The sequence below is a fragment of the Scardinius erythrophthalmus genome (genome assembly GCF_964197995.2).
Source record: "Scardinius erythrophthalmus genome assembly, chromosome: 13".
Taxonomy (NCBI): domain Eukaryota; kingdom Metazoa; phylum Chordata; class Actinopteri; order Cypriniformes; family Leuciscidae; genus Scardinius; species Scardinius erythrophthalmus.
The window spans coordinates 6,223,229-6,247,180 of NC_138233.1; the positions used below are offsets into that span (position 1 = coordinate 6,223,229).

The window sequence follows — 23,952 nt, forward strand, 5'->3', positions numbered from 1 at the left end:
TCCCGAGCAGCAGCAGCGCGCACACACATACACTCTCACTCTAACGGACGAATATTCAAACTTCAAACTTGACCAGTAAAAGGCGCGCATAGCTGCCATTGGCCAGATTTCTGGATGACAGTCTGAATAGCCAATCATGCTCAAAACAACTCGAAGAGACAGCCAATAATGTGGTAACATTGCAATTACAGGAAAAGATTACATGTTTTAAAAGAAAGAATATGAAAAAAATGTGCACGGCTATTTATTTAGTTGTATTTGTAAGCTGGCTGTTATATTTAATCAATTGGTTAAATGGTGTCTTCATTGCAGTGCATGATAAAAAAAAAAAACTTACAATAACATATAAATAATAATAATAAATTACACAAATAATATATACCATGTATAACAACATATATTTACCACTGCTCTGCCAAACAGCAGTTTAAAAGAGCAAACATATTATATATTAAACAGAGCAAACATTGCATATGTAGGCTATTCATATACAATTCTGTATACCTACCTACATGAAAAACTAATGGATTGGTATCATGGTAACATTAGAGTTACATTCATGTGACCCATAATGATCCTTTTGCACTTTAACACTATTGACCTTTCCTTTAGAAACACTCTTATGCCTAATAATGTCAACTTGCTTTTCACCCTGTGTGGCACAGTTACACAACCTGTTGGTTTAGGGTAAATCCTCTGTCCAACACAACACTTTGGTAACATTGGCATAATTCTATACAAGTTGCAACATATACCCCGGGTTTCACAGGCAAGGTTTAAGCCTGTAGTCCCAGACTAAAATGCACGTTTGAGCTGTTTTACCTGAAAGCAACTTGCACTGACATACTGTATCTTAAAATATGTCAGTGCCATTGTTTTGTCTCAAGATGCACACCAGTAATGTTTCTTTTTCTTTTTTCTAAGGCACATTTTTAAAAGCTAATTAAATGCACTAAGGCCTAATCCTGGCTTAATCTAAACTCTGTGAAACCGGGTCTGGGTTAGAAATTAAGGGTTAAGGTTAACCCTAACCCTAACCCTTGTCTACAGACTTTTATTTAACAGCATGGATACTCCAAGGTGTTGACTGCAGTGGTTAGGCCTTTAGCGTTGATACAGGACGAATAACTTCTTACTGTGACAGTCTGTAATGTATTTTAGCAAAGAGTGTTTGTATGGATTGTCCCTAATTAAGCTAGAGCTATTGGTGCATTCAAGTCATGTCATAAAGATCGTATTTACAAGTTGAACGCCACCACAATGATGAGAATATGAGTAGGAAGCTCAGGATTTTCTTTAACCCCGATCTTGAAGAGTTAGGGGTGTGTCAGTGGGAAACATTGTGGGATACCACTATACTTAGGTATTCAGCAGTGACAATGAAGTAAGCTAATGCCTGCACAAAATATGATAGCATTAATATGTAACAGTATAATATGTGATGATAAAGTTGACAGTGGCTTCATTAATTTAAAACATTAAACAAAATTGTAAAACCTCATGAATACAAACTTCCCAGGAGGACGTAAACGCACCATATGTTCCATCGTGAACCCTGTTGGCCTGCTGTCTGACCAGCAAGCTCAATTTAACAATAATTGTGTAGTTTGATTGCTAAATGTTACATTTAAAATGTTCTAGTGTTGTTAACACGTCACATTACAAGAATTTTTTTTAAAAACACTCATCATCTCAGGTCTCAGTGATATCCTCAAAACATTTTACGAACGTTGATTTGATAATGTTCCTCCTCTGTTATTATGGAACATTGTGCCAATGTTTTACTGAGAACATTATATAATCTGTTATCTCAACAACATCCTCAAAACATCCTTAAAATGTTGCAATTAAAATGTTCTAATTGTGTTAACACATAACATTACAAGAACGTTTTATGAAGAACATTCAACATCTCATCTCTCAATGGTATCCTCAAAACATTTTCCTAATGTGACAGAGAGAATGTTCTTCTTTTGTTTTTATGAAACATTGGGACAATGTTATATTGAGATCATTGTACAAACTTTAACTTTAACAACATTCCCAAAATATGCTCAAAATGTTGCAAGTAGAATGTTCTAATTGTGTTAACTCGTCACATTAGAAGAACATTTTATAAAGAACAATAAACATCTCATCTCTCAATGATATCCTCAAAACATAAACGTGACAGAGAGAACGTTCTTCTTTTGTTATGACAAAACATTAAGACAACGTTATTTTGAGATCATTGTACAAACTTTAACTTTAACAACATTCCCAAAATATGCTCAAAATGTTGCAAATAAAATGTTCTAATTGTGTTAACTCGTCACATTAGAAGAACATTTTATAAAGAACAATAAACATCTCATCTCTCAATGATATCCTCAAAACATTTTCCTAATGTGACAGAGAGAACGTTCTTCTTTTGTTTTTATGAAACATTGGGACAATGTTATATTGAGATCATTGTACAAACTTTAACTTTAATAACATTCCCAAAATATCCTCAAAATGTTGCAAGTAGAATGTTCTAATTGTGTTAACTCGTCACATTAGAAGAACGTTTTATGAAGAACAATAAACATCTCATCTCTCAATGATATCCTCAAAACATTTTCCTAATGTGACAGAGAGAACGTTCCTCTTTTGTTTTTATGAAACATTGGGACAATGTTATATTGAGATCATTGTCCAAACTTTAACTTTAACAACATTCCCAAAATATGCTCAAAATGTTGCAAGTAGAATGTTCTAATTGTGTTAACTCGTCACATTAGAAGAACATTTTATAAAGAACAATAAACATCTCATCTCTCAATGATATCCTCAAAATATTCTACAAATGTGACAGAGAGAATGTTCCTCTTTTGTTTTTATGAAACATTGGGACAATGTTATATTGAGATCATTGTCCAAACTTTAACTTTAACAACATTCCCAAAATATGCTCAAAATGTTGCAAGTAGAATGTTCTAATTGTGTTAACTCGTCACATTAGAAGAACATTTTATAAAGAACAATAAACATCTCATCTCTCAATGATATCCTCAAAATATTCTACAAATGTGACAGAGAGAATGTTCCTCTTTTGTTTTTATGAAACATTGGGACAATGTTATATTGAGATCATTGTCCAAACTTTAACTTTAACAACATTCCCAAAATATGCTCAAAATGTTGCAAGTAGAATGTTCTAATTGTGTTAACTCGTCACATTAGAAGAACATTTTATAAAGAACAATAAACATCTCATCTCTCAATGATATCCTCAAAACATTTTCCTAACGTGACAGAGAGAACGTTCTTCTTTTGTTATGACAAAACATTAAGACAACGTTATTTTGAGATCATTGTACAAACTTTAACTTTAACAACATTCCCAAAATATGCTCAAAATGTTGCAAGTAGAATGCTCTTCTTTTGTTATCATGAAACATTGGGACAATATTATTTTAAGATCATTGTACAAACTTTAACTTTAACAACATTCCCAAAATATGCTCAAAATGTTGCAAATAAAATGTTCTAATTGTGTTAACTCGTCACATTAGAAGAACGTTTTATGAAGAACAATAAACATCTCATCTCTCAATGATATCCTCAAAACATTTTCCTAATGTGACAGAGAGAATGCTCTTCTTTTGTTATGACAAAACATTAAGACAACGTTATTTTGAGATCATTGTACAAACTTTAACTTTAACAACATTCCCAAAATATGCTCAAAATGTTGCAAGTAGAATGTTCTAATTGTGTTAACTCGTCACATTAGAAGAACATTTTATAAAGAACAATAAACATCTCATCTCTCAATGATATCCTCAAAACATTTTCCTAACGTGACAGAGAGAACGTTCTTCTTTTGTTATGACAAAACATTAAGACAACGTTATTTTGAGATCATTGTACAAACTTTAACTTTAACAACATTCCCAAAATATGCTCAAAATGTTGCAAGTAGAATGCTCTTCTTTTGTTATCATGAAACATTGGGACAATATTATTTTAAGATCATTGTACAAACTTTAACTTTAACAACATTCCCAAAATATGCTCAAAATGTTGCAAGTAAAATGTTCTAATTGTGTTAACTCGTCACATTAGAAGAACATTTTATGAAGAACAATAAACATCTCATCTCTCAATGATATCCTCAAAACATTTTCCTAATGTGACAGAGAGAATGCTCTTCTTTTGTTATGACAAAACATTAAGACAACGTTATTTTGAGATCATTGTACAAACTTTAACTTTAACAACATTCCCAAAATATGCTCAAAATGTTGCAAGTAGAATGTTCTAATTGTGTTAACTCGTCACATTAGAAGAACATTTTATGAAGAACAATAAACATCTCATCTCTCAATGATATCCTCAAAACATTTTCCTAACGTGACAGAGAGAACGTTCTTCTTTTGTTATGACAAAACATTAAGACAACGTTATTTTGAGATCATTGTACAAACTTTAACTTTAACAACATTCCCAAAATATGCTCAAAATGTTGCAAGTAAAATGTTCTAATTGTGTTAACTCGTCACATTAGAAGAACGTTTTATAAAGAACAATAAACATCTCATCTCTCAATGATATCCTCAAAACATTTTCCTAATGTGACAGAGAGAATGTTCTTCTTTTGTTTTTATGAAACATTGGGACAATGTTATATTGAGATCATTGTACAAACTTTAACTTTAATAACATTCCCAAAATATGCTCAAAATGTTGCAAGTAGAATGTTCTAATTGTGTTAACTCGTCACATTAGAAGAACATTTTATGAAGAACAATAAACATCTCATCTCTCAATGATATCCTCAAAACATTTTCCTAATGTGACAGAGAGAATGTTCTTCTTTTGTTTTTATGAAACATTGGGACAATGTTATATTGAGATCATTGTACAAACTTTAACTTTAACAACATTCCCAAAATATGCTCAAAATGTTGCAAGTAGAATGTTCTAATTGTGTTAACTCGTCACATTAGAAGAACATTTTATAAAGAACAATAAACATCTCATCTCTCAATGATATCCTCAAAACATTTTCCTAACGTGACAGAGAGAACGTTCTTCTTTTGTTATGACAAAACATTAAGACAACGTTATTTTGAGATCATTGTACAAACTTTAACTTTAACAACATTCCCAAAATATGCTCAAAATGTTGCAAGTAAAATGTTCTAATTGTGTTAACTCGTCACATTAGAAGAACGTTTTATAAAGAACAATAAACATCTCATCTCTCAATGATATCCTCAAAACATTTTCCTAACGTGACAGAGAGAACGTTCTTCTTTTGTTATGACAAAACATTAAGACAACGTTATTTTGAGATCATTGTACAAACTTTAACTTTAACAACATTCCCAAAATATGCTCAAAATGTTGCAAATAAAATGTTATAATTTTGTTAACTCGTCACATTAGAAGAACGTTTTATAAAGAACATTCAACATCTCATCTCTCAATGATATCCTCAAAACGTTTTCCTAACGTGACAGAGAGAACGTTCTTCTTTCGTTATAATGAAACATAGGGACAATGATATTTTGAGATCATAGTACAACTTGTTATTTCAGAAACATTCCCAAAACATCTTTTGAATGTTGCAGTTAAAATGTTATATCTTAGTTTTCATATAACGTTATAGGAACATTTTTTTAAATGAGAAAACATCCTTAAAATGTTCGGTAAACATTACATTCAAATGTTTTCTTTAGAACATTAACCAAACTTGTAGGGAATGTTAGCGAAAGTTCTGAGAACGTTCCCTGCTAGCTGGGTCTCCAGGCCTGAGAACATGTTCTCTCGGTTCTCACGTCTGTCAGAGGAAGCAGAATCCCGCCTGTTATCATCATTTCAATACAGAGGCCTTGATTTACAGTGTCGCTCGTTTGTCGCTTTTATTGCGGCTCTTTGATGTGCGCCGCGCGAGACCCTTTGAAATGCACGAGCGCTTTCTGATGTAGAGTCACGAGCGCCGCTCTGACTCCCCGAAAACCAGATTCCAGCGCCACATCATCATCCTCATCACGGCCTTCATCACCCCGAACATCATCGTCATCACTGAAAGATATCACTCAAATCATCATCCTCACTTCAAATCATTTCTCATGGTGACCTTAATCAAAATCTCCCCTGATAGGCTATACTAGATGACATGCCATGACACGTTAGCATTCTGATCATCACCATCATAATGACCTTCATCACATTTTTGCACAGGTATGCCTGTTATCTTAATCATAAAGTAAAGCATCCTGGACGGTTCAGGTCAAATTTTTGACCTTTAGCCTATGTGAAATGTAAATGCTCTTAACCTGCCAGGCACTCGAGCGCGCGCCAGAGTCTTAGGCCGGTGACACACTGGATGCGTGGCGTGAGCGTCTCAGCTGCGTGGCGTGTCCGTTTTTATTTCGGCTCCCATGTTAACAGGTTAGAGCTTGCACACTGCGTGCGTGACACGCGCGTCTCAGGCGCGGCTCGAGCCGCGCGGAAAACGCGTGCCTGCTAGAAATAGAACCGACGCCTATTTTTCACGCGACACGCAAGCGTCTTGGAAGCGTTTCCAGGCAAAATTGAATAGGAAAAGATGTTTATATGACATTTTGACACGAATACATATTAATAAATGTCATTTTGATGTTTGAAAGTGTCTTGGGTTTGACATAAATGCAAATATAAATGCAATTTAAAAAAATATTATCGATTTTCAAATACTGCACCTGTCAATATTCTATAGTCTATATTGCCGTCAACACTGCCGACGTTGTCTTTGCTGCTATATATTTATGTTTAACATGAAGTATAGGCCTTCCACAACTCTCTCCCCATGTCACCAATATGTCACCTAGCAGCAGCAGCGCCGCGTCAGACACGCTTCTGGTGTGCAAAGACATGGAAAACGCGATGCAGCCGCCACGCAGCTGACACGCAACAGAAACGCCACGCTCACGCCACGCATCCAGTGTGTCACCGGCCTTATATTATAATAGAGATGTGGCGTCGGAGATAAAGCGTCGATAGCGGCATTCAGGACTTCAACTATCCATGTTCAGCTCTCTGTTGTTCAGGGTGATAGGACTTCCGGCCAGTCGGCGGCACCTGTGTGTGCGCGTGCCATAAATCAGCTCAGGTGGGTGTCCCGGCGTGACGTCAGCGCTGGGCAAACAAACGCGCGCTCGCGAGCGCTCAGGCAAGGTGAAGTTCAGTTAAAGTAAAACTTTCAGCTCGCGAGGAAAATGTCCGTGAGCTTCCTGCTGGACACGGCCATGTACGGCAACCCCGCGAGACACCTGAACCTCAGCCACCAGCCTCACCTGAACGTGTACCCGTCCGCCCCGTACTCGGACTACAGCGGGTACCACCCGGGTCCTGCCCTCGGGAATGACCTGCATCACACCGGCAGCTCGTGGAGTCCCGGGTTCGGCCCGGGTTCGCGTGAAGAGTGGCCGCCGCTCTATGGCCACGGGACGGGTCACTCGCTGCCGGTTAATGGAGTGGAGGTCAACAGCATTCCGCCGGTGGATCAGGCGCTGCTGGAGAGAGAAGAGCCGCAGGACTGGATGAGACGCGCCGCGGGTCCCACCGGGAACACTGGTGAGAGATCAGCACCTCTCCTGACCCCTAAACCCTCCAGTGCTCAATACTGGCTCACACCACACTCTTTCACTTCCTCTACACGATCCAAAAATACCATGCATCGTAGTTCCACCTTGGAGGTCTTTTTTTAGACGTGTATGATTTAACTTGATGCTTTTGTGAAATATACAGTGCAGTGTTTTTGGACAATACCATTGGTAATACCACGTTTTATAGACATTCATCTTGGAAATACCATGATATTTGATGCTTTTATTGAAAAAAATTAATAAAAATAGTATACAGTGTTTTTGGACAATACCATTATACCATTCTTTTGATTGCGCTTTATTTTAAAGTACGTGCACTTACTTGTACTCACAGTGTACTACAGGTTAATATAAGATAACTACATGGGTTAAGGTTAGGTTTAGGGGTATGTTCAGGGTTAGTACCTAGTTATTATTACCCAGTTATTGTAATAACTATAATAAGAACATAGTATGTACATGGGTAACAGTATTGTAAAATAAAGCGCTACCATGTTTTTAGACATAAATCATAATAATACCATGTAATGTGATGCTTTTATGAAACAAACCATAATAATAGTGTTTTTTAGACAACAGCAATTTTTTTGGACAATACCATTGGTAATACCATGTTTTTAGGCATGCATAATGGTAATACCATGTAATTTTGATGCTTTTATGTAATGCATAGTAGTAGTAGTGGTAGCTTTTGGGCAATATGACTGGTATTAGACAAAATCATGCTTTTTGGACATGCATCATGCTAAGACCATGTCTTTTTTTAGACATGTTCCCTGTGATCTCATGCTTTTTGGAAATATATCACAGTAGTACAGCATTTAGACATGCATCATGGTGATACCGTGTTTTTGAACATATAAAACCATGTTATTCTTTATGTTATTCTATGTTGAAGTACCACCTAAAAACCATGGTATATGAATATGGAAATCATACAGTAACATGATCAAAACTGCTACAGTATAATCACCTGATACCATTCAATGCACCATTTTAAGACCACAGAAAGTGAAAGTTTAGCTTACACATATCTAATACTCTGAAAACCTGCTCCTTTCTGCACAGCATTTTAGGAGTGCTAACTTCTATTGTGCTGTAGGAATAGTTTTGCTTATTGTGACCTACAGTCACATCTGATTTATATACAGATCAGTTTATGAATCAGTCATGCTTAAGGCCTGTGGTTTACAGCTGAGAGATCAAAATACCAGCATAATTCATCCGTTTGATCCTTGATGTTCTACAACATCTGGAGATCTGAAGGAGCGTGTAGTTGAACAGTCAATAATAGATGTTTGCGGCCTTATCAGAAGTGCATTATGGCTAATAGTTTACCAAGTGATAAACTAATCTCTTCTGGGAATATTTGTGTAAATGTGTCACACACAGTCAGTTTGGCACAGTTATAAAGCTCAAAAGGAGCGAGACTCTTAGAGATGTTCACGTTTCATTTAGTTCTAAAATATTTGTGTTGCATGAAACACAAATCTTTTTAATGGCCTGGATTTGCATCTTTTTAATGGTCTGGATTTGTTGTTTTTGCTAAATCATATTTGGCCTCCAAATCCAATTTGATCCATTTCAATTCAAACCTATTTGTATAACACTTTTCACAATATATATATATATATATAGTTCCAAAGCAACTTAACAATGAATAATTAATATTACTGGTAAATAAATATATGTAAATATATAACGGCAAATAAATGGGTGTATAAGATCAGTCTTATTTTTTGTCAATAACAATGAACTGCAGTCTGTGCATATTTCTTAAACAGGCCAAAAGGAGGAAATGAAGTCACGCTCATTAGTTTTGTCTTCAGCTTTCAAAGGGCCGTTGTCTAACACTGTTGGACTAGATGCAAATGTGGTCATCGTGTTTGACTGTTCAAATGCTCTGATATCATCACATGAGCAGATTATAGACCATGTGACAAAAACAAATATGAGAATGTTCAGGAAATACAGTTGGGAAAAAAATGAAACGCTAATCTGAACTGGTTTAATTTTCCACTCTACTTTTTCCTTAGAAAACACACACGTGTACCAGTATAACTTATCTAAATCACTTTACTTATCTCAGTAGTGACATACTGTTGACTTCTTTAGTTTTAATATAGAGTAATAATAATGACAACAGACTGACCCATATCCAAACCCTATCCCTAACAGAATGCATTTAATTTATTAGCTTTTATTTTATGAAAAAGTATTTTTCACGCCTTTAAATGTAATCCATTGTTGCCCCCTTCTGGACAACAGTAATAGACGCCTAATGCTTCTGACACGTGTTGTGATAAATAGGACTTTATTTTGATCTGTTAGTTATAATAATGTAGGTATTTACCACTCCAGATTCTGACAAAATTTCTATCTATTATTGAATTGAATCCTGGCACAGTTGACTCCTTCACAATTCGCTTCGAAAGCAGTGTAGTGATCTGTCCGTCTATAACTGAGCCTCCTCACTGAAAACCTCATATTACTGACTGATCTGGAACACGTGATTGATCTGAACAGAGTTTGATGTCAGGATGTTGCTAAGAACATTACACAAAAGAGATATTTGTTAAAATTGACAGTTTTAATTCAAATTATCTGCTTATCAACGCATTTCAGTAGAGAAATTATGAGTATAATCAACATTTCCCTTGCCTTGTCCGCCATCTTGCATTTTTTTTTTTTTATCTGAGCTCATCACAATGAATTATGGGAATTAAAAACTGCATTCGAATTTAGGCAAAATAAGGTTTTTGTGGAAGACGGCTTAACTTTTGCAACAGTCTGTGACAGGGTTATTAATTTTATAGGTAACTAAGACTAAAACTAAAACCATAACTTGAATCGTTAATTGAAATAAAGTAAATGTTAACTGAAATAAAAGGAAATATAAAAATTTTTACTTTTTATCAAAGCAACATTTCTAATTATCATTTAGTTTAAAGTCACCATAAAATAAAAAATGACAGATTCTTAATTCGGTTTCACTTTTTTTGATGGCCCCTTTAACACAGTCTGTTGACTATAAGTAATGTTGCATCTACATGTCTATGAACTCTCATTAGAGTGTTAGTAGACTATTAGTAGACTGGTAGGGTTAAAATAAGTTGACATGTGGTTGTCTGTTGGGGAGCATCAAAGTAAAGTGTTAGCAGATATTACCAGTAAGCAGACAGTCTACTAATAATCTAATGAGAGTTAGTTGACATGTAGTTGCAAAGTTACTTATAGTCAACAGAATGTTCAAAAGGGACCATCAAAATAAAGTGTTTCCCTTAAAGGAGAACTCCGGTCAATTTTAACATTGAGCTCATTTTTGTGTAAATTTGGAGTGCTGTCAATACAGAGAACAACGACAAAAATCGGTGTTGCCTACACCGTGTTATCCTCTTTTTAAAATTTGCACCCTGTTGACTTCAATAGGGCAAGTACTAAACCTGCTTTTAGCCTCTTAACATCCTTGATGTGCCATTACAAGTGCACAGCCATGTGAGTGATTCCTTTAGAGTGAACGCGAGTGAATCTGACTGCAGTAGATGTGAAAGATATGAATAAAAATGATGTTTATTCAGCCAGCGCACATACCTGTATTTACATCCTGTTTTCGGTTTAAGTCCACAGTAGTCGATTGTCGAGTTCACGCGCATAGGTTTAGTACGTACGATCATGCGCCCGAACTTGACAATCGACTACTTTGGACTTCGACCGAAAACAGGATGTAAATACAGGTATGTGCGCTGGCTGAATAAACATAATTTTTATTCATATCTTTCACATCTACTGCAGTCAGATTCACTCGTGTTCACTCTGAAGGAATCACTCACATGACCTGTGCACTTGTAATGACACATCAAGGATGTTAAGAGGCTAAAAGCAGGTTTAAACATTGCCCCATTGAAGTCAACAGGGTGCAAATTTTAAAAAGAGGATAACACGGTGTAGGCAACACCGATTTTTGTCGTTGTTCTCTGTATTGACAGCACTCCAAATTTACACAAAAATGAGCTCAATGTTAAAATTGACCGGAGTTCTCCTTTAATTCTTATTTTATGAAATATTGCAGTATATATTATTAATGACTAATCCGCGCACATCATTATAATTATTTTTTTTATTCATGTGCCCCGTGATCTTTAATTAAAGTAACTTCCCCTCCCTCTTGCAGCTCATCTCTTCTCTTCTCTGATGATGTGTTTACTGGTGTGAGGGCGGGGCAACCTGTCACTCACATGAGATCCACCAATAGCGAACCACAACCAATCCAATCAATTCCCCATGGACAAAATCAAGTCCCGCCCTACATTTGTTCTTGTTTGAGTAGCCGTTTCACTTGGATATACATCACACAAGGGAAGAAAAGACTATTGCAACTTCTGTTTATATATATATATATATACACTCTCAGGAAAAAAGGTACAAAAGCTGTCACTGGGACCTTCAAAAGGGTTTTAATATGTACCATTTAGGTACTAATATGTACACTTTTGGTACCAATATGTATATTAGAGGGACTAATATGCACTCTTTAGGTACAAAGGTGTACCACCACAGTGACAGCTTTTGTACCTTTTTTTTCTGAGACTGTATAAAAGAATACAAAAATAACACTGCTGCCTTAAAATAAAGTCTAGGTAGGCAGCACACTAGTATTTGGCAGATCTAACAGATACGCGCTTCTGTCTTTATCTATGTGTGAACCTCTTCCTGCTATGTTTATTACAGCACATCATATGACTGTGATGAGTTGCGTGTATGTGTGCATGTTATAATGAGGTTAAACACTGTAACACTGATCCAAGTTTAATTTTTTTGCCTTCTTATAACCAGTTTGAAGAGATAAACCACTGTAAAAATCAGTTATCCATTTAAAACGACTACATTTTACACCCACTTAACAAGATCTTCTGTTGGTTCATGAAGGCGGTTTTGTAATCGCTGTACAAATAATTGGTTTCCCCTGGATTCTCAGATGGTCATTACCAAACATATTATGTATTAGTAATGTCACAATGTTCATTTAAGGAAGGAGATAAACGAGAGGGCAGAGGCGCCATCTTTCGTGCAGAGACACAGTGAGTCAGAGGTGTGTGATGCCATCATGTATGAAGGTGGAGCGGTGTTGCTCAATGTTAGCTGCTCGATTATTCATCTGTGTCTAAACACAAGGCGTCTTGAGAGTCGAACGTCCTGTCGACAAAGTGAAAGATTTTGTGAAAAGCTAATAGCGGCAGAGGCCAGTGAGTCTGAGGCGTAGGCCGCACCCTGCTGTGTGCACTGTGGGAGGACCGGAGAACACTGATAAGGGGGCCAGACTCAGTGTGTGTGTGTGTGTGTTTACACACGTCAGCCAAAGCTGCAGGAGAAAAGGGAAGAAAACTGTTGAGAAAGAGTTTCAGTCTATGAAAACTGCATTGAGGGGCTTTCAGGACAGGGGTGTGCGGTTCCTTGTTGTTTTAGTATCATTGAGATACTATTATAAATATTTTAAATTCGTTTTCATTTGTATATTTCACGTTTTCATTTTAGTTTAAGTTTTTGTCATTTTTTTTTTTTACTTTAAAAAAATGCCTATATAGATTTTTCTTAGTTCACTCTTAGGAAAAAAGTTGAGGTTATATATACTCTAGGTTTCTTGACTCATTTTTAAAGAACACAAAGGTCAAAAAGGTTCTATATAAGGAGAAATGTCATGTATAAGGGGTTATTATTATTTTTTTCTAGTGATAAAGTATGTTTAGTAGCTACTTAATTCATAAAGCTTTAATTTAAACAAAATTAAAACTAAATCCATAAAATGGTGGGAAACCCCCAAAACTCTATTTCAGTCATGCAAGTACAGCTCCTATCTCTTTAAATGGGGAAAAATACTCTAAACTTTACTATCCCATGAAGCCACGGGAGAGGATTTATGAATGAAGGTGAAGCGACATAACTGATGCTGGTATAGGTCATGATAATGACAACATGGTGGATGTAACATACATTTTTAGTGGTTGTAAAGTAATTACGTATTCAAAATATGTACCTGCTCAAGAGAGTATGCGATTTTAACGACTTCTAACGGCAGCTGCAGGGACGCATGACTTTACCAATTGGTGATTGGCTCTTTTATTTAGAAGGCGGGGCTTATTCCGCCATATTGAGTGTCACACTTTCTCCCATTCATAGCAATATGAGTGCACCGTCTTCATATATATAAAGTCTTTTATATGAAGTGCCTGACAGAACCCTTTTTTCTTCTAAGAGAGTTTAGTACATCACGTAAATGAAAATGAGAAATACTGCTTGATAAATGTTTACGTTTTTTTCTATATATTTTTATTTTATTTCAACAATTGTTTTTTTTTTGTGTGTGTTTGCATGCACACACGTGTGCGATCTGATATCAGACACACTCAGATCGATACAGACCAGCAGAAAACGCTGTAATACGCCCGTCTTATGAATGCGGTGCTTTGGAGGACAATTGAGGCAATATGAGTGAAATAGAAATTGCAATAGCGTACATTTCAGATTAATGGTGTGCAGATTTCAAATTTACACAGATATGCTGAAACAGAAATCTGAGTGTTTGTTGTACTGTATGTTTACTTAAGCATTTGATATACCTGATGATGGCCACATGTAGACATAAAAACTGTATTTGACTGATGTTTATCAATAGAGAAACAAAGAGGATGTAGCTTGTAAAGTTCGGTTGCAAAACTTCTACTTTTTTTGTAATTCACAGGAAGATTGAAATATATTTCCAAAGATCAGAAATCTCTCAAATGCACAGGGGTTTGTTCTAGTTTTTCCTCAGTGCTGAAGGATTTGTTTATAACACTGCTGCTTTAGTTTCTGGCCGTTATTAAACCCAAACTCTCACTTATAAACAGACAGGCCTGAACACTTTTTAGTGTTTTGGGGTCCTGAAAACGCAAACGTTTGAAAACCAGTTTCAAAGTGCAAGTTTTTGAAAACGAGACAAAGACACAAATTTGTGAAATTGGTGACATCATGTGCATGCTTATTACATGCGTTGTGTTTCTCTACAAAGAGACATCGCCAACTACTGGCCTGGCAGCAGAATACAGCGTAACGGTTTAATGATCTACAACAAAACAGAGCGAGCTTTGGTGATCATTTTAGCGAATATTTTATTAACACAATAGTAATTTATCGTTATAAATAACATAAAATTTTTAAAAAGTTGGTGAAAACCATACATTTACCACCGTTCACCAATGCAACTTCCAGGCGCCATCTTTATTTTTTAGTTTAACCAGAGATAGTATTATTATTGAGGGTCCGTGGCTCGACCACTGAAGAAAGCGATCACGTGTGCCTTAATAACCAATCAGCCTTGACATCACTGAATTTTGTTTAGAGTTGTGTGACAGTCAATCACTGTTTGCGGAGACCATAGAAATAAATGAGAAGTGCCGTAAACTGAATCATACCTGTCCGTGACTTCTCTTATAAAACAGCAAAAAACAAAACAAAAAAAAAACGGCAAACTCTAAAAATAGACCAACCCTGCAAAGAGCAAACATGTTGAAGATTAGCCGATGAGCTGTTGAGTGATTAAATGATAAGCCGTTTTCCCACAAAAGCAGTTTATTCAGTGTAGTGAAGCCTCTCCTCCATTGACATCCACTAAAAAATAACGGCCTCTAGTCTCCTTCCCTCTGTACCGCAGCGTTACACTATGTTTTAGCTAATCTTGGGTGCTTGCTTTAAAGCAGCTTTGGCTTAACTGTCACAGAATGGAAGACATGGATTGTGGGATATAAAGGCAGTGAAGGATCCATCTATGCTGCCTTCAACAATCGAGCAGATGAAGGAACCTCAGGAGACATTAGATTCAGATGTGCCTTGATGCCCTCCTACCTTGAAATGCAGCATTTTTTAATTTATGACTTATGATGCAGCCTAAATCATAATCACCCCAGCTAGCAAAATGCCGTCTATTAGATGTTGAATAGACGTAAATCTTCAAAGTCTAATTACGACTTTTCAACGTTGAAAACAGGTCGATCTTAAACGTCTTGATGGAATATGTAAAACTCTTTAAAGTTATTTGATATAATAATGAACATGGTTTGGTAGTTTGTTTTTCTTCATTATTTTAGCATGTATAACAGACTTATCCTGTCTTTGATGATCAGTTGAAAACGCGTAGTCAAACAGTCCGGCCGAAACTACTTAGTTGAAATCACGTCGTAAACCAGTCCAAGGCGGACCGACTTATTTTCAACCATATTTCAACGTTGAAAGACAGTAATTGTTTACTGGGACACGTGTTCATTGGTTGGCCAGAGGACTGGCTGAGCCTGGTTTCTCACAAGGTTTTTTTCTCCATTCTGTCAGCTGATAAAGTTTGGCTTACTTGCCACCGTCACCTCAGGCTAGCTTAGTTGGGGACTCAATATTCAACAATATTATTGATTTGATTGCACTGACACTATTGCGTGAGAACTGAACTGAGCAGTGGATGACATCACTGCTTTATAGATTAAAAATGAACTAATTTAATAACTGACTTCAATGACACTGTTTTCCTTTAGAGTTGCTACACAGCCGAAATGATCTTTGTTTGCTTCATTAAATCATTTTCCTGTTATCATTGTAAAGCTGCTTTGGAGCAATCTATATTGTATAAAGCTCTTATTAATAAAGGGGACTTGACTTGACTTTAACAACGGTGAACCAGAAGTTGTGAACGACTTTACTTTAGTATTGTGACATATTTTCTGAAACGGAAAACTGAATGAGAAAATTAGAGGGCGTGGCTTGTTTTATCCCACTGGGAATTGATTGGATCTAAAAAAAAGTGGGCGTTCCATTCAAGCAGATTTTTATATTTTTTGGTGTGTATTAATCAACTTGCATGGATAAATGATTCAACACAAGATGTGCACTAACAAAGTAAATAGGGTTAATTTTGATTTCATGTTGATTTTAAATGTTTTGTATCAAACAGAAAGATGAGGGGAACAATGAAAAACATGGAAATTGTTGATGGAGATTGAAATGCAATCAAAACTGGATCTGCTGAAAAATGATTCTGAAAATGTCCAATGTTTCTGTGCCACAACATTAAAGACGTTTTAAGACAAAACTACTTAGCATACAGCAATCCCAAACATATTTGGACTCTGAATTCACTCTTATGAATATTTGAATATCATTGCATTTGGAAATAAAGCATCAAAGCTGTTTAAAAGTCATTGCAAATATCTGAAAAGTGAAGTTATATCTAAGAAAAGCTCTTGAGCAGAATCGCACAGATTCAAACACCTGCGTTGTTACTTTCTACATATCGTAATCACATAGACACATTTTAAGTGTGACTTAAGATTTAAAGTGGGGTTTTGGTGGGGTAAGACGAGGCTGTCTAATGTCAGAACGTGGTTAACGCTAACAGAACATCAGGCAAACATCATCTCAAGAGGAACCAAAAACTGTGAGAGGAATAGAAAAGTGGTTTACCACAGTGGTATTCTTCATCTGCCTCTGTAGAGGAATATTCATGTTATTAGTGCCAAAAGTGTCTTGGACGGTGACAGATTATGAAAACAGGAACTGAGATGTCATCTGTGACACTTCCTTTTTGACACCCAAACACTTCAACAACATTTTTCATCTTTCTATTTATTTTGCATATAGCCTACTCAATTTATAAATGCCCCTTCTAACTAAAAAAAAAAGAAGCAATGAATCGATCATGTATTTAATAAAATTATAGATATTTTAGATCGATGGGATTGATTTGTTCTTCTAGAGTCCAAGCTGCACAACTCTAAACCAAAAACCAAGAACACAAATGTTGTGCAATACTGAAAATATCGGGGGATTTTCAGCTTAATAAGTCGTGGGAAATTTTGTTTTAGTGCATTTTTCTATCCAACACTTCAATATTATTATTTATCATTTATTAACATTGAAGTTGCATTGAACTTAAATGGTTCTGTCAGGCACTTCATATATAATTAATTGATTAATATAAATAAATCAATTCATTATTTTTTTAATTTTTTTTTAATTCACTTTTAATTTTAATAACATCTTATGAATTAAACAGCTTGTAAAGATACTTTATCACAAAAATATTGAAATAACCCATTACACATGAAATTATTATACAATAATACCCCCTCCCCCCCTCTTTGTGAATAATACAAATTGCAGTTTTTGTCTTTTTGGGGATATTTGTATACAAATAAGCATCTTTTAAATATACTAATTCCATTAAATGGATAATAATACTCTCTATAATATATATATATATTTTAATTCAGCAACCACAACTGAATATGACAATTAAAAAGAGAAATATCCCTGTTGTTCCGGCAGGAGGGAAGACGCGGACGAAGGACAAATACCGAGTGGTGTACAGTGACGTTCAGCGCCTGGAGCTGGAGAAGGAATTTCATTTCAGCCGATACATCACCATCAGAAGGAAGGCGGAGCTTGCCGGAGCCCTGAGCCTATCAGAACGCCAGGTGGGTCATTAACCCTCAGAAAGAGGAGGTTAAATTAACCTGCAAATTCATGCCGTCTGATTATAACTGAGTTTTGTGTTAAAGGGCAAAATTAGATAATAAGAAGAACATATGATGATGGTGATATAATGGTACACAGGAAAAACACCAACATTAAATGTACTATTTCCTAGAAAAGATGATAGTCATTAGTCAGTTTTCCATTTAGCTATTTGTATGCTCATTTTGGTACATCTCATAAAAAACACTGGATTGTGAACGCCAAGATAACATGACATGCATTTATTGAGAATTAAAAGCCACAGTGCCTTCCCCGATTGCAGCAACTTCTATTTTTATTACAGATATTTTGCGTCAATTTCTCAGGAAGTGATGATTTAGTTCTCTCGAACACATGGGATGGAAACGCTGCTTCATTCGCAAATGTTTTTTAGGCAATATTCCATTTTTGAATTTGTAACTTTTGGATAGCTAATGCCTTTTTAAAATTAAAACACATTAATTATGTAGAAATAGTAAGGCTGAACTGAAGAAAAAGCATGAACACATCCATGTGTCACCCTAAAATCAAAACAATTATATATATATAAACAGACAAACAGTTTAAGAAGACCATCTGCAACTAGTTAAAAATCAGGTTACACTTTATTTTAAGGTGACGTAGAACTTACTCAAATAAGTAAAGAGTAATATTAATTTACTACGTTCTTACCATAGAGTTACGGTTACGGTTTGGTTTAGGGTTAGCTACTTGTAATTATGCATAATTTACTGTTATTAAGTACACGTAGCCTAATTTAATTTAAATAATTTAATTTAAATAACGTAATTTAAATCTAAGTTTTTTAAAATCTATTTAATTTATGATGTAAATAAAACAAATGCTTATATACTTAGAATTAGCTCTAATGAGAATAATACAAAAATAAAAAAATATATATAAAATAACACACACACACATACACGAGTACGAGTAGATGGGATGTGTCTAATACAGCTACTACAAAAATATATATAAAATAATACACACACACACACACACACACACACACACACACACACACACACACACACACACACACACACACACACACTACTACAAAAATATATATAAAATAATACACACACACACACACACACACACACACACACACACACACACACACACACACACACACACACGAGTAGATGGGATGTGTCTACTACAAGCTACTACAACAAAATATATATATAAAAAAATAATACACACACACACACACACACACACACGAGTAGATGGGATGTGTCTACTACAGCTACTACAAAAATATATATAAAATAACACACACACACACACACACACACACACACACACACACACACACACACACACACACACACACACACACACACACACACACACACACACACACACACACAAACACGAGTAGATGGGATGTGTCTACTACAGCTACTACAAAAATATATATAAAATAATACACACACACACACACACACACACACACACACACACACACACACACGAGTAGATGAGATGTCTATACAACTACTACAACAAAATATATAAAAAATACACACACACGCACACACACACACACACACACACACACACACACACACACACACACACACACACACACACACACACACACACACACACACACACACACACACACAAACACACACACACACACACACACACACACACACACACACACACACACACACACACACACACACACACACACACACACGAGTAGATGTGATGTGTCTACTACAGCTACTACAACAAAATATATAAAATACAGTTTTTTACAATCACTTTGCTTTTATTTTCAGAACCTTGATGTAATTTTTCAAAACTCTAGACACAAAACTCCAAACGGTTATCACTTGTAACACAGGCTGTCTAATGTTCAGAACATTGCATTGTGCATTCACATCTTTAAAGAAATCTTGCACTTGCACAATCATTGGTTAAAAAAACTAATTTACTGTGAAATACCATTGAAACATAACTATAGATCACCCACACACAAGCAACTGATAGTTTCACTGTGTCATTGTTCGTACAATCGTTAAATATTGTAGAACAAAATAGGTGATACAGGTTTCATTATGGCACTACATGTACAGTAAATACATCTCTGTAAAGGCACTGCAGTAGTAGAGAGAATACTACAGTGGAATCATTGAACAAAGTTTGTAATATATTGATGAAAAACACTACAGTACAATCACAACATAGGTTTATTTGAATCAAAGCAAAAATACAGTATTTTACAATCACTTTGTTACTATTTTCAGAACCTTGATGTCATTTTTCACAACTCTAGACACAAAACTCACAACCAATGATCAAAATGCACATTTTTCAAAACTCTAACCCTTTTCTCAATTGCTTGGATACAATACACATAAAACTTAGATCATTTGTTCATTCAACAAAAATCACCTGTTCAATATGACACAACTTAACATCAAAGTACTACTATTTCAAAAGGCAATTCACACATTACATTTCAAATGAGTGTCTATTCATTTCCTTACATTGATCTAACTATCAATTGATACAACTGCTCAAAATGATAAGTAACTGTTGCATTATTCTTAATGCATAGTTGTATGGAAACAGACAAACAATCTTCCATGTTTACTAAATCATGAAAGTTTCAAGATAACGGGATTCATTGTCACCAATTAGCGTGGAGCATGAACCATTTAGACTACAATATCCATGGATGTAGCCTAATATTTGATCATAATGCTTCATCAGACACTGTGTCTATGGTCCCAAATACTGTACCACCTTTTTAGACTATACAGTATTGACAGCACTGCACTGTACAGATAATCACTCCTGTTCTGTTTCTTACAGTACAAGCAAGCAAGTTGAGGAACACTGCATTTGATGTTTTGCAGTCTTTTCTTTTCTATTTCATAGCTAATTACAGTATTTTTGCTTTGATTCAAATAACCCTATGTTGTGATTGTACTGTAGTGTTTTTCATCAATATATTACAAACTTTGTTCAATGATTCCACTGTAGTATTCTCTCTATTACTGCAGTGCTTTTACAGAGATGTATTTACTGTACATGTAGTGCCATAATGAAACCTGTATCAACTATTTTGTTCTACAATATTTAATGATTGTACGAACAATGACACAATGAAACTATCGGTTGCTTGTGTGTGGGTGATCTATAGTTATGTTTCAATGGTATTTCACAGTAAATTAGTTTTTTGAACCAATGATTGTGCAAGTGCAAGATTTCTTTAAAGATGTGAATGCACAATGCAATGTTTTGAACATTAGATAGCCTGTGTTACAAGTGATAACCGTTTTGAGTTTTGTGTCTAGAGTTTTGAAAAATGACATCAAGGTTCTGAAAATAGTAGCAAAATGATTGTAAAAAACTGTAATTAGCTATGAAATAGAAAAGAAAAAACAGTACTGTATAATATCAAATGCAGTGTTCCTCAACTTGCTTGCTTGTACTGTAAGAAACCGAACAGGAGTGATGATCTGTACAGTGCAGTGCTGTCAATACTGTACATAGTCTGAAAAGGTGGTACAGTATTTGGGACCATAGACACAGTGTCTGATGAAGCATTATGATCAAATATTAGGCTACATCCATGGATATTGTAGTCTAATTGGTTCATGCTCCACGCTAATTGGTGACAATGAATCTCATTATCTTGAAACTTTCATGATTTACAGTAAACATGGAAGATTGTTTGTCTGTTTCCATATAAGAATAATGCAACAGTTTCTTATCATTTTGAGCAGTTGTACCAATTGATAGTTAGATCAATGTAAGGAAATGAATAGACACTCATTTGAAATGTAATGTGTGAATTGCCTTTTGAAATAGTAGTACTTTGATGTTAAGTTGTGTCATATTGAACAGGTGATTTTTGTTGAATGAACAAATGATCTAAGTTTTATGTGTATTGTATCCAAGAAATTGAGAAAAGGATTAGAGTTTTGAAAAATTTGCATTTTGATCATTGGTTGTGAGTTTTGTGTCTAGAGTTGTGAAAAATGACATCAAGGTTCTGAAAATAGTAACAAAGTGATTGTAAAAAACTGTAATACACACACTCTCACACACACACACACACACACGAGTAGCTGGCATGTGTCTACTACGCTCATTGGTTGTTGAATACGGTAAATCACGCTGACTCTCTGATTCACAGGTGAAGATCTGGTTTCAGAACAGACGAGCCAAAGAAAGGAAAATGAACAAGAAGCGACTGCAGCAGGCTCAGCAGAGCTCTACGTCCACTCCTCCCAGCATGCCCAGTCACGCCAGCGCCACCATGGTCTCCAGCACCAACAACACTTTGATGACAGACAATATATCGACCACCATTAAAGAGGAATACTGAGAACCTTTCAGACAGAAGGACAAACAGTACATGTTTACACAGTTTCAGCAACACTGAATGGAACGTTCATTTTGCACTACACAAATGACACGCAAACATGTTTTATTGTGATAATGCGCACAGTATTTCAATTTTTTGTAAAAAATTATGATCTCAGAGTATGTCGGACGACTCGACACGTCATAATGCTTTCAAAATTGTTTTGCGTACTGCTTTTGATGACCTCACTGACGACGATGATGATGATTTGATGACTATATTTGCAGCGCGTGCATCACTACTGCTTTGCTTTGCTATGTAATATATTTTACACCTACTGGAAAACTGACATTTTTAAAGAAAAAAAAAACAAGGAGTCAACTGGTGCCTCTGTGTAATTATTCTTTTTAAAAAGTGTAAAAATTTTAATAAAAAGATGTTTGAGGAGAATGTAAAACTGCTCGTTTGGTGATTCTGTGAAGGATGTGAATCTCAAAAAAAAAATTTTTTTAGGACCATTAAGATTTTTTTTTTTACATTGTTTTAAATGACAATTAAGCAAATTTTCCTCCAGTCTAATTACTGTAATTTACAGTATTACTTGAGTTAAAAAAAAAAAACATGATGCTAATACAATGAATGGGATTGGTTTAATCAACAGAAGCTCGAAATATTGTGTTATGTGAACCACAAATTATCCATGTTGATTAGACAAAAGAGAACACACCTTTTGAAGATTTTACAGTGTAATTGCCATTATTCTCAATGATGATTCTCATTACTGTTTTTTTATAATACAATATTTCTTAATGATTTTATAGGTCAGAATAAATCAATTAAATACTATAATGGTGTATAAATGTCACAATTTAAATAAAATACTTGTCCGCATTCTTTTTTTTCCATAAGAGAATTTGGGGCAGAAAATTTGACAAAAAAAAAAATCTTAATGTTCTAAAAAAATATTATTATTTTTATTTATTTTTAAAGTAAAGTATAATTTCGCACTTCTTTTTGAATTTGACCTCGACTTGTTCCGGACCGGTTTTTATCAGATTTAACTAAATCATACAATGACATTTAAACTCTAAATCAAGCTGTACTTTGAGAGGGCGGAAACCGTGCGAGTGTTTACCGATCACAATGAACTGTGTGGATCATAAGTTGCGATAACACAAGGAAACAAACACAGCTTGATAAAAACAGAAGCAGAAACGGTGACCACGTACTCAACGCGCTCAATCATTGACAGACAAACCAGAGGTCGAGCAGAAGCTGCGATCCGTACGGATGGCATGGGTGTGTGGCCTGTTCAAAGTCAGATGATTCATGTCAATTAAAAAGCCAATAAAGACCTGATGCCAGTAACGTTCATCTCATGTCCTTCAAGATCACGCGTTTGAACTGTTAATGTTTGATTGGTTTCACAATGTCACCATTGACCCTCATCTGAAGGAACAC

General features: G+C 35.4%; 2 protein-coding genes across 2 annotated transcripts in view; one reads left to right on the forward strand and one right to left on the reverse strand.

Annotated features, from left to right (window-relative positions):
• Positions 1-23,952, reverse strand: part of LOC308701287 (uncharacterized protein) — a gene marked incomplete at its 5' end in the record, with an annotated part of 53,193 nt that overhangs the window by 12,654 nt on the left and 16,587 nt on the right. The gene's annotated exons all lie outside the window — the stretch shown is intronic.
• Positions 7,138-22,944, forward strand: cdx1a (caudal type homeobox 1a). The gene is made up of 3 exons (XM_081382835.1): positions 7,138-7,587; positions 17,964-18,112; positions 22,321-22,944. Exons 1-3 carry the CDS (start codon positions 7,230-7,232, stop codon positions 22,510-22,512), a joined length of 699 nt encoding a protein of 232 aa, XP_081238961.1. The 5' UTR covers positions 7,138-7,229; the 3' UTR covers positions 22,513-22,944.

What these genes read in the sequence shown, in the direction of transcription:
- cdx1a (XM_081382835.1), top strand. Translation starts at nt 7,230, where the DNA reads ATGTCCGTGAGCTTCCTGCTGGACACGGCCATGTACGGCAACCCCGCG. An exon ending in GGGTCCCACCGGGAACACTG is followed by an intron (nt 7,588 to 17,963) that starts GTGAGAGATCAG and finishes TTGTTCCGGCAG; the next exon opens with GAGGGAAGACGCGGACGAAG. An exon ending in TGAGCCTATCAGAACGCCAG is followed by an intron (nt 18,113 to 22,320) that starts GTGGGTCATTAA and finishes TCTGATTCACAG; the next exon opens with GTGAAGATCTGGTTTCAGAA.